Source organism: Magnolia sinica, chromosome 10 (assembly GCF_029962835.1).
Source record: "Magnolia sinica isolate HGM2019 chromosome 10, MsV1, whole genome shotgun sequence".
NCBI lineage: Eukaryota > Viridiplantae > Streptophyta > Magnoliopsida > Magnoliales > Magnoliaceae > Magnolia > Magnolia sinica.
Window position 1 is genome coordinate 87376284 of NC_080582.1, and position 15880 is coordinate 87392163.

Consider the following 15880-nt stretch of genomic DNA (forward strand, 5'->3'; position numbering starts at 1 on the left):
TATCCTCTCTTTCGTCTCTCCCGATGCCTTTCTTCAACAACTTATGAAAAGTAGAAAACCTTTAAAAAACAACTGAAGTGATTAAGCACTTTTAAGTCAAAAAGTTGTTTATACTAATCATAAACCAAACTTATCGGAAATAAGCCACTTATCTACTGCTGTAAATTGAAAAGGTAACTTATTTAGTGGTATCCAAACGGGCCCTCAATGTGTATTGCTTATATGGTTGACAGATCACAATGAGTTGGCATCTAAAAACTTTTGATCTAAAATAACACCACAATCTTAAGTTGGGTTTTTGAAACATCTTCAAGTAAACCTAACCTGCTCTGTATAGTCACATAGAGTTAGGGAGCGAAATTGTGCGACTACATGTTACACTAAGAGAGCACGGAACGTTTTCAACAATAGGTGATACATCCCCACTTTTTTATTGTCTAGCCGACTCTTAGACCTGCTTGATTTTCCTTTGAACATCTTGGCATGCGGTGGAACAATTGACATACAAAGTGAATTTTATACCATTATTATGGTGGGTCCTTCATTGTCTTTGTTTCACGGTGTAATCTGAAGCTTACCCTTCTTCCCTCTAGGGTCTTTACACCGTAGGTTTTCATATCCAGCTTAATGACCGTGTATAAAGACCACGGTTCAAGCGTATCACTCCAAACTTATCTGTAATAATCACAACTGTAGTGGGGTCCACTGAATCGCTCAATCTGAATAATCCAATGGTCAGATATAAACCAATGATCATGTGTGGCGCACCCAATGGAGTCTTACACAACTCTCTAGTATGGGCTACTCACAATAAAGAGAAGCAGGCCAAAATACCCTCCATTATTTTTTGCTACTTGTGAAATTTCAATCATATGCTAAACAACAGCTATATTTTTTCAATTCCCAAATTACTACCAACCCCTATAATATCTTCCCATGCCCTTGTAATATTTAGGGGACGTTTGGATCATTTGTTGCTTAAGATAAGCTACTTATGCCTCAAGTAGCTTATCTTGGTTTCTACTTATTAAGCAGATAAGTACGTTTGGTAAACATCCTACTTATCAGCTAAAAAGTAAATAAGCATGTTTAGTTTTCAACATTAATAAGTAGCTTTTTAACTTAATCAAGGAACTTATGTATATTGTGCAAAGAGAGACGATTGATCCCTTGCCCCCCCTCAAATCTGTACAGGCACTGAGCATGTCGTTGACCTCCTTGAGAATGGTCCACCGCTTATGGATAATCATCATGTCACTGTCCCCACTGCTTCTTGTAGTGGGGCCCACGATCTGCTGGGGCCGGCCCCTGGTAAAATGGATGGATGGTGTAGGATCCATAATACATGCGTTAAACGGCCCTTGATGGGTTCCATGTTAAAGAAAGTGGGACCCGAATAGCAGGCTTCACTAGAGATGGAGATGTATGGCCCACTTGAGACTAGCATATGCCCCATCATCTGGCTCATGCACTAAAATGATCTAGTAAATGGATGTGCGGTGAGGATTAGAACACATACATGATGGAGGAACCATGGTAGGCCCAAACGAGTGACCCAAAGGGGGGCCCACACGTCAGACAATTTGGGCAGCGCCCACTGTCTATCGTGTGCTCCACCTGGGTCACGGATCTGCCTCACTTTGGGTCCATGCTCTAAAATGGGCTGTTAAAATAGATGGACAACGGGAATGCAACACATACAATTGGTGGGGTCCACTTAGGACGGTAGGGATAAAACATATACAGCATGGTGGGTTCGACAACGGGCCCCACAGACAGGTTGGATAGCAAATATACATCACAGCAGGCCTATGAAGTTTTCAGTGACAGGCGTCCAAGGCCCCTTCTTTTCCTTGGTGTGGTCCACCCAAAACTGGGCCCACGCTCCAAGAGCTGAAAAGATGAATGATCAACGTAGATACAACAAATACATCAATGTGGGACCCTAAAGTGGGCCCCACAGCATGGGAAAAACGCACTGGACACCCACCAGAGGTTTGGGTCTCTTGCACGAACGGTCAACCCACAAGGGCCCATGGCCTGCTCCTATGCCCGGGTGGATGGACGGTTTCGGGAGGAGTCTCCATATGGTGGGAGTTCACAGTGGGCCCCACAACCCCCAGATCGAGCTGCTAGTAAAATCAAGGTGGGCCCACTAACGTTGCTGCCCATAGTGCAGTCCACTTGATCTTTGGGCCTGCTTCATTTTTGGTCGGCCCACCAGGGCCCGTTCCCCTCTCCAGTGTTCTGATCGGGTGGGCCACTGGATAACTAACATGCATCATGGTGGGACCCCTCAGTGGGCCCCACAGCCCCTAGTTTAATGCCAAACAAACATCACAGGTTTCAAAGGTGAACTCCGGCCCCACTTTTTCCTGCAGTGTGCTCCAACTGAGATTTGGATCTGGTTCATTTTTGGGCCCAAGGCCTGAAATGATCTGACAAAATGAATGGACGGCTAGATAAAACATATGCATCAAGGTGGGTCCCACAGAGTGGGCCACATACTGGACACCGTCAGTCGCATGCTGTCTGCAGTGTGGTCCACTTTGTGGACGCCAGAAGTTTTGGATATTTGTGATTTCCCTTCAGACACCCCTACGTGACCTAATGCACAGGTTAGATGGCCAATAAACATCCAAGTGCAGAAAAATGGATTAGCGGTGTAGATAAAACATATGTATCACGGTGGGCCATTTTTTTCTTTTTCTCCCTCTCTATTTTTTTGTTACAGTAGGGCCCACCTGAATTCCAGGTGGACAGTCATGGTCTAAAACACGTGCATCATGGTGGGCCGTGCCCAAACGTGACTGGAAAAACGATAGACTGGGTGGATGTGCAACATATGGACCACGGTAGCCCCTAGAGGTTTCAACGGTGGTGATTTCAGGGAGGTGCCAACGATGGGAGTCATTATCTCCCATGAAGTTTTTAATAACAGGCGTTCAATCATCACTGTTTCATATAGTAGGGTACACCTAGATTTGCCCCCTCCTCGTAGTGGTAGATACATTGTATTTCAACAATGAGGTCATAGGTTTGAGTGCCCATGTGGTGTGTGGGTGTTAAAAAAAGTTTTTAAAAAAATAAAAAAGGAAAAAGAAGAAAGAAAGAAAGAAAGATTTGGATCTGGTTCATTTTCTAGCACAGCCATAAAATGGGCTGGCAAAACGAATGAACGGCGTGGATACACAATACATGCATCAAGGTGGGCAACATGGTTAGGGCAGCACCTTGTTATTTTACTTGATCGGTAGTACGAAACCGAGTCAAGGGAAGAAGTCGTATCAGCCTCGCTCGGGTCTTAAGTTAGGCCAGGTGGGCCAGTTCAAAGTCCCACTACTGGGGATGAGAGATTTTCAGACTGTATAGTCCGTCCACGGTGGGACGAAGCAGACAGACCAACGGCCAAGATTACTGAACAATGGTCCCCACTTGTCATAACATGATATAAATCTTCCTGAGGCAGGAATTGAAGAGAGAAAAATCAAAGCATGGGTTGTGAAGGAAAAGAGAAATGCTTCAAGGAATGGGGCACTTGGGCTATGAAGAAAGCGAAGGTCATCACTCACTATGGTTTCATACCTCTCATCATCTTCATCGGCATGAATTCAGAGCCTAAACCCCACCTTTCTCAGCTTCTCACCCCTATCTGAATCCCATTCTACAACACCCATATGGGATTTCTCTTCCAATTCCACCTTCTCATCCCTCTCTGAATTCAGTTCTACAATACCCAGATGGGATTTCTCTTCAAAATCCCACCTTTCACTGAATCCAGTCCTACAATACCCGATGGGAATTCTCTTCCAATTCCACCTTCTCATCGCTATCTGAATCCAATTCTACAATACCCATATGGGAATTCTCTTCCAATTCCACCTTCTCACCCCTCTCTGAATCCATTTCTCCAATACCCAGATGAGAATTCTCTTCCCGTTCCATGGTTTCTGTGGATTTTTCGCCATCTGTGTCAGCGTGAAATTTACCTTGTTGTTCTTTTCTTTATGCGTTGTGGACTAATACAAATAGATTTTTCTCCATTTGGTTGGAATCCTTACGTTGGAATTATGTTTTGAATTAAGAATTTGCAATACCCAGATCCAGAATCTGGTTTTGTTTGATGTCTTTCTTCTTCTTCTTCTTCTTCTTTTTTTTATAAAAAAAATAAGTTTTGTAGAATCTGCCAGAAATGCTTAAAATTCTGCTTTTTATTTATTCTAATTTTCTATGTTGGGTTTTGATGCTTGGAACCCAGTTGTTGAAATGATATAATTTTGTTTCTCTATCTTTGTTTACGGATTAAAAATCTGGAATTCCCGGATGGGAAATCTCTTTTATTTGATGGTTTTTGAGGGCGCCTGATGCTCCAGGGCCATATATGATTGACGAAAGGATGAATCCAGGCCACACAAGCTAACCAATCAAAGATCTGGACCCATACAACCATCCAAATTGTGCCCGATCAAGGATTTGGATTAGATCAATGGTTTAATGATAATTCAGACCTAAATCAATGGTCCGATTGAATTGTGCCTTTTCACAAGTCCTATATAAAAGGCAATTGAGTTGGCTTTCAATTTACGTGGAGGTTATAGATTGTGGTAGGATTCAAAGTCATTTTTAATATTTTAATGAAATAGAAAGGCTAGGATTAAAATAAGAAAAATTAAGTTATCTTAGGAACTCTCTTATTTTAAGAAAATCAATACATATACACATAGAGACAGGCTATTAAGGAGTTACATGGAATAAAAAATGATTTTTTTATTGAGTTATGGCAGGTGATTTTGGGAAACGGATTGGCTACTCCCCCCTGCCACCACCCAATGGCTGGTGGTTGGTGCTCTGTGGGCCCCACAATAATGTATGTGTTTCATCCATGCCGTCCATCTATTTTTATAGATCATTTTATCATATGTGACAAAAAATGAGTTATATCCCAATTCCAAGTGAACCACATTACAGGAAACAGTGTTGAATGAACTTCAACCGTTAAAAACTTTTTCGGGGCCATAAAAGTTATGGATCAAGCTGATCTTTGTTTTTTTGGTCTTTACGACCTAATCAACAGATTAGATGTCAAATAAACAGTACAGTGGGCCTTAGGAGGATTTTAATGGTGGATATCCAATCACTATTATTTTCCTGTGGTGTGGTCCACCTGAGATTTATATCCCTCTCATTTTTGTAAATAAGATCTAAAATGATCTGTAAAAATGGATGAATGGAATGGATGAAATACATACATCATGGTGGGGCCCACAGAGCACCGACCATCAGCCACCGGGGTCTTGGCAGGGGGAGTAGCTAACCCGTTCTCTTCACTTTGGAGCAGATTAGGTGTGGCTATGTATTCTACACCGACACCGTCCATCCATTTTGTCATATCATTTTAGGGCATGAGACCAAAAATGAAGAAGATTCAAATCTCAGTTGGACCATACCATCGGAAACAGTGCCGATCCAAATCTCACCACAGGAAACAGTAGTGAGATTGAGATTACCAGTGAAGCTTAGGTTGTTGGATATCATTCACAGCCTCTCTTTTTTTCTTTTTCTTTTTTCTTTTTTCCTTTTTTTCTTTTTTTTCTTTTAAAAATTTTGTTAGAAACTAGCTTTTAAAAGTTGAAAACACATTTGATTTTGCTCAGCTTGGCCATTAGCACTTATAACATTGATTGGGACCTCCACATGCAATTTTCTAAACAGTATCAACTCTATCTATCATGTATATACCTTAGCCACAGCTCTTTAGCTGTGCAACTCAGGCGTATTGGGTTGGGTCAGATCAGGTTAAGAGTCCACCCAAAACTACTGAACCTCATGAGGAATCCCCCACAGGCCCAACTAACACAAGACCCAACAGAGGCATCGAATTCTCAACCCAATGACAGAGACCCAACCCAATGTGGTATTGAATACCCAACCTGACATATCGTGTTGGGTAAAAACCATCTTTATGAAAGCTAAACAGTTGGAAATTTTGACCCTGGTTCCTTCGGTTACATGCAGTAGAGCCAAGCCCAACCTGGGTCAGGTCGAGGATTTCCAAACCAAACCCAACCTGATCCGATCTAAAGTTCGGGTTGGGCTAGTCAGGTTTGGGTTGAGCCTGACCATATAGCACACCTAAGTTAAAACTGATAGAAAACCAGGCATGTAATGCAGTTGAACCAACTCCAACAAGCAGGCTCTGGCTTAAGCATCTGCTTTCAATTGTATTCTTCTCCACAGCCAGCCCAAAACCAGCAATTGCCACCACCACAACTGGTAATTGCCGTTATTATATAAAGTGACCAAACGATTGCCACCACCAATCAAAAACACAACCAGAAATGGAAGGAATTTTTTTTAATGGATGGAAGGAATACTATAAATGCAAAAACCAACTGAATTCCTACGGACAGACGCACCACTCTCAAAACACATCCGCTCACTGTACATGAAACTCAAAACAGATGTAGCCTTACCAGCTAGCAATCATCAACTGTAATTGGGGGAACCAGCATTCTCCCAATACCCATATAGTCAGCTGCAAAATCCTCATCATTTTTCCCCAACATGTCTTTCAAGCTGCACTCCAGATTCCTGCCCTTGAGTACCCAGAACCTAGGCTTGATTTTCTTCTCCAAGGAGTAGCTGAAGTACCTTGGGTATTCTACAACATCTCTTACTGGCTTGTTCATGGTGCATACCAGGAAATCGAGCTTGGGTTTCAACACTTCCTCAATGCTGTAGCCTAGCAACGGAGAGAACCTGTTGACCATGCTGGCCACCTCCCTCTTTGACAGCCCAATCTTCATCAAATACTTCATCCTGCAATGGAGAATATGATAACAACATTAGCATTAGTGCCTAAGTGGCCCCAAGCTTGCAACTCCCCGCATGGTCATCCAGATCATAGTTCTAAAACTCAATGACAGAGACTCAAACTCAGATGAGTCAACTTGGTCCAATGAGATTTCAAGTGGAACCAATGAGAAATTCGCTGCCCCTAAGCTCAACTTGACCAAGATCAACAAGTCAACTCTCTCAACCAGTCAATACAACCAGCCAATGCAAAACCTGGGGTCAACTAACTCATAGGTAAAAAAGCTGTTAAGATAGGAGATTCAAACCCAAGATCTCTCTTACAAAAACCACCACACCAGTAACATATTGCTTGCTATTGAAGCATTTTAAATTAGAAATCCCACCCATATCTATGGACCAATAAACACATATAACCAAAGTGCCATGTGCATACAACATTCAACACGCCCACCTTGAAGATAATTCATTGCAAAAATCTCTTTACAGCAGGGCCTACCTTTTCAGCAACTTGGATGTCATAGACACATGCACTGTGAGAGCTCAGTGGATGGTAGCTTAGCAAGCATTGAAACGTGGACGCAGATATTCCTCATTTTAAATAATTTAGCTATCAGCAACTATGTTGAGCATCATCGATTATCAAATCAAGTCTAGTTGAGCTTTCAGGTTGTAGAACCATGGTCCAAAATGTTCATCAAGTAGGTGTCACTGTGATGGACTGGAGAAGTTCCGATTGATCAGAAATCCTCACCATCCATGTAAGACTGTTTTTTGTATCTCTGATCGGCAGTGAATATTTTGCTAAACCCGCACACCTCCACAAGCAGGCCAGGCCTACCAACTTCGGTCATGCAGAGCGATGCATTAGGTGGGCTCCACCATGTAGATATCCTGACTAACAGCCTGGTCCACTCAACAGCTGGACCACTAACATGCTTGTACATTGAACGTGGACCTTTAACCTTTCTCAAACCATCATTGTTTTCATATGTATCGCCCACCTGAAGCACAGCCCGGATGTCCCACAAACACATAATAGGTTGGCAAATGTGGCTGTGAGAGGAGATGGACGTGCTTTAACGAACCTCCTACAAATCAAGACAATTCCTCATCACCTTTGGAAGAAGTTCACGTTCTCTAATTTTGCATTCACTGCAGGATACTAAAAATAAGGTAAAAACTCAGGGTGCTTTGAGCATTACCGTGGAAGTAATGTGTTATTGACGTCAGAAACGAGAAGCTCGGGATATTTTCTGATAACACGAGGAAGGTTGTTTCTGTAGATGCCAAACTCAATGAGGAGATTGAGCTTCTTCTTAAGAGTGTTTTCAACACTGCTGGCAAATATTTCTGGGCATCGGCTCAGAATCCTCCCAATACTTTCTTTGTCAAAACCCAATTCCTCAATATATGAAACCACCTAACATGAGAACAAATAATATTATTAGAAACTTAAGAAAAATATCAAGCACCAACCAAACTGAAAAATATTCATGATACGCATAAAGTGCTACTTAAAATTATTCTATGATTTCTGATTTGTTAATGTTGTTTAGAAGCTCATTCATCTACTAGAAAACTGGGCTGATCAAGTAAGACTCGATTGGGACTTGAGAATTCTTGTTTGGAATTTCAATTGAATGACATACAGCTGATTCTTGTTTCGAATTTCAATTGAATGACATACAGCTGATTCTTGTTTCGAATTTCAATTGAATGACATACAGCTGATCACAAATAGAGGTAGAAGGCCATGATGATGAACATCGTGGTGGTGAAGATTTGTTTTGAGTAACAAAAAGTTTAACAGAAGAAGAGAGGGAAGGGAGGATATGAATCACTTAAAGAGACCATTACTCGTTGGGAAAGGTGACCCTAGGTGACCTTGTTTTGCCTCTCTAGGAACATGAACCAAAGATGCATTTAAAGCTGAAAATAATTTTGGGTTCCACAAAAATCGAAGCAAATCTCAACAGCTCCTAGGCAGCGGACAGAGCCTGTTTAAAGTTCAACGAATAGCCTTCCAAAATCAATGACCCCTGGAATATTATAAGTAAAAGACACAGACTTTATTGAGAGGCAACGTATCCTCTGCCACAGTCAAGTGCTCAAAAGCTTTGATTGATTGCTCAGTTGAGTTTGAGACAACTCAGACTTGGGCCTTCACTGAAATGAAAGAACCATCCCTTCCTATTTGCTTATCCTGTCAGATAGAAAGAAAATTAGACCCCAAAGAGCCCTTCTCTACTGCTTGATGGGGCAGAGGTGTTATTCCAAGTAATTATATTGAAGCACATAAGTTGAAGATCACAAGGTGGTTCAAATAAGAACACTTTTTTAATTCATTATAATATTGGATCCATCAATCAAATAAAATAGATGACGATAGAACACAGAAACTAACTCAACATAGAAAAAAGCTTCCTGCATATCCATACAAAACCCAAGTAGCAGGTCAAGGCCTTACGAGTAACGAGGTACCCGCTACTCAGATTTTATTTTTTTTGAAAGGTACCCACTATTGGGAACATCCTCTCAAAAACAAAAAGATGTGTATGTCAGGTTCTGGTTGTTGCTCTGATCCTTAAATGTCCTCTCCAGTTTGTCATGGTTCTGCTGCTTTGTCCTCCATCCTGCTAGTCTCCCATTTTATGCTTGCTCTTACTGATCGCCTGTTCCAGACTTGTTGCAGATGACGTAGTTTTGATTGACAAGATGAGGGAGGGTGTAAACACAAAGCTAGATTTATATAGGGAGAGTGTAAACACAAAGATGCGTCAATTTGTTGAGGCTCACAAGTTGAAAAATCCTCCACACACTTCCTTTTAATCAGCATATGATACAACTATGTTTTACATGGAAACAAAACAGAATTAAAAGAAGATAAGGGAGAAAATTACTAAGATATCTGATTACTAACCTCGAGAAATTCATTTGGTTTCTGCAGTAGTAGCTGAGGACTTGCAGCGATAACCTGGCCTAGCTTCTTGTTTTTAACACCTAGTTCAGCGAACTGATCTACCATTGTTTTCATCTTGCTAGTTGAACATCCCAATAAATGAGGCCAACTTCTGATTGCACGATCAATGCTCATTTTTGGTACCTGGCAGCAAAATAAATAAATAAATAAAATATTTCCTAACAACAGCTCATTTTTATACGGCACCCATGCCATATCCATTAAGAGAGGGAGCGGAAGAGAGCACCAGTATTTTTGCAGTGCTTGAGCAAAGGTTGCAAAAGGGAACAGAAGATTAAAATCTGTTCATTATGTAAAAGGCAATTATGAAATGCTTTACGTCAAGTTCACATGGGTGTTTAGCTTAAGCTGACATTTTTTGACTGATTGGGCTGGGGTTGTCGTCAGCTGGACCTAGTCAGAATTTGATTTCCCTCAGCCTCAGCAGGCCAATTTGCAGCCCTATGGCTGGTACTTCAAATTCATGCATGTAAGCATCCACAGGAATTCATTAACATGTGACAAATTGCATATATCAGATTTACGACTGTCAGCAACTACCAAGCAGACTATTGTAAAGAAACTCAGAAAGGGCAATGGTCAATTTCAGACACCAAATGCACAAATTTTGTGCATCAACCACGTGCTACTCAGGATGAAACACTAGACCAATGTTGTCAAAATCGTTATCGTATCAAATCACAAACTGTATCTTTGTAAGACTTTTTCTGATTTCGTAAAAAAACATTGAAAACATCTGAACAAATATAAACGAATCAGAAAAGATTAAAAACTCATCAATCATCCATGTCCCATCAACACGTACCAAAAAAAGCAAAGGATGCTTGTCTTTTTCCTTTGTTGTCTTTTGTTGCCTTTCAAAAAATATAAGACTCCTTTAATAATTTTGTTCTTTTGTACTTTTCTTGAGTTACATTCGTGTTAGCAAAAATAGCATTAGATTCCATTAAGTAAATTTATAAAAAAAAAAAAATCTTGATTTCTTTGTTTGGTTTTTTTATTACTCAAAAAAACTTCAAATCTCTCTCTCGAAAGAGAGAGAGAGAGAGAGAGAGAGAGAGAGAGAGAGAGAGAGAGAGGATATTTTAAATAGGGGAGTGCCTATTTCATGTTTTATAAGCAAAAGGGTAAAAAGAAAGAGGAAAAACTTAATAATTAAAAAAAAAAGTTTTTGGGACCATTTACAGTCTACAACTATCTTATGATTCGATACAATTATTGTACAATTCAATATGATTCATACAATGTCGTATGATCATTTAAGATTTGCAATTTGGGTGTACTACAATATGATATGAATCATACAATTCTTATTGTGAATCATACAGTTCTGATAAGTGATAACACTGCGCTCAACCTGATGTTGGGCTATACCAGTCCATCTACAACAGTCCACTTGCCAGTTATTTGTTTCTGAATTTCTGATTCACTCTTATCTTCGTTGAGAATGACGAATTACTACCCAAAAAAAAAAAAACCATGTCTTGCTTGATTGGAACTCTCCAGCTGACAGTAGGCTGTAATCATTCCACACTCAGATCTGGTTCATGGTGGAAACGTTCGAAAATGTCATTTTCAATATTCTCAGATTTCTAAAACTTTAAGCTAATTGCAGGTTTGCCCAATCAGTGCTCATAACTTATTTTTCGATTCTAATGATCATGATCTCACATTAGAATAGTGTCAAACTGTTATGATTTGTCAATATGGATTTTGTTTCAGATCGAGTTTGGACAGTTCAATCTTATTTAAAAATAATTGTTTACTGAGCTACCCTCATAATGTATAGCATTGTTTAGTCACATGCTGGAACTGCTTGCATTGATTTAATTAGATTATCAGGGTATTCAAGCATTAACATAGGTCAAACATGGTAACAAGTTACTTTAGGGCGCAATAACAAGTGATATCATGTTAGTCCTGAGACTGATTCAGGGATCACTTCCTAATTTGAATTATAGGCTTCCATAATTTGGCTTGTGTGTTGCAGAGTTCAGATTGGGCCTATATTTCTGTTTAAGCTTAGGCATAGTTTATTGATAGGCATGCTTAACATTGATTGACTGCCCTCTGGTTAATGTTTAATTTTGTTATTGCATAAGGTTTAGGATTGATTTAATTTGTTTGACTATATGGCCATGTTTCCACCTTTATTTTGGGATTGGCATGCCTCCCTTGAACGATGAACAGAGGCAACAATGAACAGAGGCTTCTTCTAGTGCTTTATACTGCTCATATGACTTCTGGATTTCGTTGTTTGTTTTACAGTTTCTTCTAGTGGGTAATTAGGGATTGAACATGTCCCATTTGTTTTGCATCAGTACAAAGTTCACATGAAAAATGAAATACAAACTTGACTTTTCGTACTTCTTTGTTGGATAATATAAACCAAATTCTATCCTCCATTTCAAACATGGGCATGCATGTCTATAGCAAGGGTAATGACATATTTTCAATGACCGGCTATAAGGGGATTGATCCCCTTTTTTTTTTTTTGAACGACAAAGGGGGTGGATCCAATCCAACATGAACAGCACAATATTGTTAGATTCCCAAGTATTTACGTCCAGATACTTAATCATCAAGTTTTAATAGTGTAAAATGATACCTTTTCAGCATTGAAAAAAGAAAAGACTTTCTCATAGTTCTCTTGAATGCTTGTTGAAAGAACCCATGGATATTTTACCACCACCCTACCAATATCTTTGTCTTCTACACCAACCTGAAAAGTTAAGACATGATAATGTGCTCAAGTACTAAAGATAGTGATAAACAAGTAATGTTTCTTTACAGCATAAAACCCTAGCATCCCTTCTAAGTTTGAGTGTTTTGGTGAGATGAAATTTTGCTGCTATATTATGTTGGCAGTGGTACCTTTTCAAGAGCCTGTATTTTTGGTTTTATATCTTTCTCAATATTGTAAAAAACAATGGGAGGAAATGATAGGAATATAGATCTAATGCGCCCTTTTGGGACTCCAGCAGCTTCAAGAAATTCCACTAAAGGTTTGAAATGGGATTCCACTGACAGCAAAAGCAAACGTGGAAAAGATTCAACGAGGTATGGGAATGAAGCATCTGCAGAATCCAACATGTCCAAACCTCCACGCCTCGCTTCCATCTGCAACAGAGAAGTAACCTTTTAGGCGCCTAAGTAATCAATTCAAAACCCATATATTTGTAATTTTAAAAAAAAAAAAAAAAACTGAAACATATTTTAAACATTAGGTACCATTAGGTCATCTTGGGGGCGACGAACAGCAGCATTCCTGTTTCCTGCCATTCCAGAAAGCACATGGGCACACTGACAACAACTAAATGCTAGATTCTCGTATAGTGGAAACACGCCTCGCATTTCTTGAACATGAGCATTTCTATATAAATATAGAAATGATCACATTCTGAAAACATGAGTTGGTGATCCCACTCAACAACAAATGTTGAGTAGTTGTCAGCAGGGCCCACTTCCGGGAAGATTAGAAAACAGGTATACGGGTTTCTCGCCCTAAACAAACCATTCCAATCTAGCAAGAAAAAAGTATGCAAATGCCTAAAAATCAGTAAGATTCAGTGACAAACTCCACCTTTGCAAAGAATGATAAGGTGTGTTGGATATCATCATCAGTAAAAATCGATAAATACATCATCATGCGGCGGGCATTCTTGCTGATTGGTGCCTCCTGATCACTGCCAGAAAAGAACATTTCCTTCACATATTTAACCTATAGATGAAATGCACAGATAAGTAAACTACAAGGACTTAGACCAAGTGAAAGAAAAAGGAATAAGAAGCAAGTATGAAACAATCAATGGCTCGAATGGTATATGTCATTCGCGTAACATATACCAATTACTTTTTTTTTTTCTTTTTTTTTTAAAGGTATATCTAAAGGAATGATAGGAGCATAAAGGTTCTTATTATTCGTGATGAGGCATAGGCCACATGCAATTGATCTAAAGAGTGGGCTCTACACTCCTAAACTACATAATCAAAACAAATCATGATGACACCAACAAGTACAAAAACAATACGGACAATAGGGAAGTGTCCAGGGTCGGATTTTTCATTAGGCCCCAACTGTTAAAGTTACGCGGTGTCAGAGGATCTTATGCTGGATCAAGAGCCTGGGAAATGGATGGTCCCATTTGTCTGATTGTGCGGCTTCCAGTCTTTTGATGCGACGCTCCAGTCACAGCAATTTTTTAGCATTAACCAATTCGATCTAACAGCCATTTTGCTGGCACTTGATCAGGGGCTACGACTGTCCTCTGATCCGGGTGACTTTTGGACCTGATGCAATTCAAGCTAACCCCCTATCCGAAATCCCTTAGTGCATGACAAAAAATCTAGTAGACCACTTGCTACTTATACAGTCTGTAAATGTGCTTTTGCATCAATGGCTGCATCATGTGCATCAATCCAGACCATCAAGATCATGAGGCCGGTGTGTATGCTCTATACACAGCAGATGAAATGACAACGATGGAAATGATGGTAAAGATAATTTACATACCTTGTTAATGAGATCAGGAAGCCTCTCCGAGGACAGATAACGAGCAACATGCGATGAACCCGACGTGCTCAGACCGACGCTCTCGAGGAATGGAAGAATCCCCCTATCCCCTTTCTCCTTCCCCATGTAATACACCTTCTCCTTGAAAGAAAGACTCCCACTCCTCCGTTCATCGTCATCTTCTTCTCCAACTCGTCCGCCCTTCCACGAATCCCACAATGATGCCTCATCCAATTCATGGACGCCGTCAATCAGCATCCTCACGTAATTCGGCGAATTCGAAGCGATCAGGGCCGCTTCTTCCTTCGATACTCCTTCTTCTTGCAGGATCTGTGAAACGGCTTCTCGAGCATCTTCTTCTTCTTCTTCAGCAGAGTTGAGTGGCGAGTCGGGGACGAGTTCGTCCGGGGTGACTCGGAGGCGAGTTGAGATGGGGAATCGGGTTGGGAGGAAGGGGAGATTGAGAGAGAGGAGAGGAGATTTGGGAGAGAGATGGTGTTTGGGAAGGAAATGAGAGCGGATAGGACTGAGTTTTGAGAAGAGAGGATTGGATTTTTGTGGGATTTTCGGGGTTTGAAGGATCGAAGCTGACATGCTTTTTCAGACGAACGGAATTTTCGTTTTCGGATCCTAAAACCCTAAACCCGCAGGGGTTGAAGAAGAGGGAGGGGAGGTGCAGTCGTACGGTAGTAACGGTACTGGTACTGCCACAACTTGTGGTTGTACGGGGCTGTTGTGGGGCCCGCGGAAATTATGCACCCGATCCACTCAGTCTTTCGTTCTCTCCCCTTCATCCTAACCGTAGAAACTAAAAATTAGAGAGCTCTGAAACTTAGGTGGGCCAAAACTCATGGAACAGTGTAAAATCATGCCTAAGACCTATTTATTCGCGTGTTGTGGCCCACCGGGTTTTTGTTATGGCTTTGTTTTTATTTATCGCCTCATCCTAGTGAGGAATATATGATGAATGGATTAGATGTAATGTAAACAACGTGGTGGGTCCCAGGGATATTAGGAAATGTTTTATTGGTCGGGTGTCAACCTCCTAACTATTTCTTGTGGGATGGCCCACCTGAGCTTCCGTTTGAGTTGATCCTTGGTTGCATGGTCTAACATAGACCTTCTGATGGACGGCGTGGATTGGATACACAGTTGACGTGGCCTGTAAGCCCACAGAAACCCGTACCACATGAGCGCATGTCGAGTGAGGGAGATGATACGGTAGAGCTCCACCGCAAAAGCAAAAAAACTGGATATGTGCTCGAAGTATCCATACGCATGGTGTACACGAGTGGAACCGAACTCGGCTCGGCCACTAGCTGACCCTACCTCGAGTTCAACTGGAACTCGGCCCGGTTCAGTCCTCAAGCTTGCTCAGGCTAGCTCAGGTCAAGATTGAGCTTGTGCAGCATTTTCACAAACACATAAAATGCACTTTCAACTTCTTACTATATTTAAAACATAGGCATTTCTTTACAAGTATTTTACAAAACACCTTGCAGGTAACATCAAATTTAAGAAAAAATGTATTTGTTTCGTATACATATCTTCCTTGCCAATATTTCTTTGAG

At 40.7% G+C, this 15880-nt stretch overlaps 1 protein-coding gene across 5 annotated transcripts; it reads right to left on the minus strand.

The window, feature by feature from the left end:
* Window positions 1-6335: 6335 nt before the first annotated feature.
* On the minus strand, window positions 6336-15090 carry LOC131217537 (transcription termination factor MTERF2, chloroplastic). Of its 5 annotated transcripts, none has more exons than XM_058212469.1 (8): window positions 14310-15076; window positions 13380-13517; window positions 12671-12916; window positions 12405-12518; window positions 9737-9919; window positions 8019-8236; window positions 7818-7904; window positions 6336-6819 (listed from the first exon to the last, which is right to left on the minus strand). In XM_058212469.1, the coding sequence occupies exons 1-8, from the start codon at window positions 14901-14903 to the stop codon at window positions 6477-6479; spliced, it is 1923 nt and encodes a 640-aa protein (XP_058068452.1). In that variant the 5' UTR covers window positions 14904-15076; the 3' UTR covers window positions 6336-6476. The 5 variants fall into 5 exon arrangements, 3 of the variants coding, with proteins under 3 accessions (XP_058068452.1, XP_058068455.1, XP_058068453.1); XR_009157269.1 differs by having other exon boundaries at window positions 6680-6819; window positions 7568-7904; window positions 14310-15090; XR_009157268.1 differs by having other exon boundaries at window positions 6682-6819; window positions 7313-7904; window positions 14310-15090.
* Window positions 15091-15880: the final 790 nt, after the last annotated feature.

Excerpts from the sequence above, each read along its gene's own strand:
- LOC131217537 (XM_058212469.1), bottom strand. The coding sequence starts at position 14,903 with ATGTCAGCTTCGATCCTTCAAACCCCGAAAATCCCACAAAAATCCAAT. Across the intron at positions 9,920-12,404 it reads CTTTTTTCAATGCTGAAAAG|GTACCAAAAATGAGCATTGA; the intron begins GTATCATTTTAC and ends TTTTGCTGCCAG. Across the intron at positions 6,820-7,817 it reads ACATCCGGGCTGTGCTTCAG|GATGAAGTATTTGATGAAGA; the intron begins GTGGGCGATACA and ends TCTCCATTGCAG.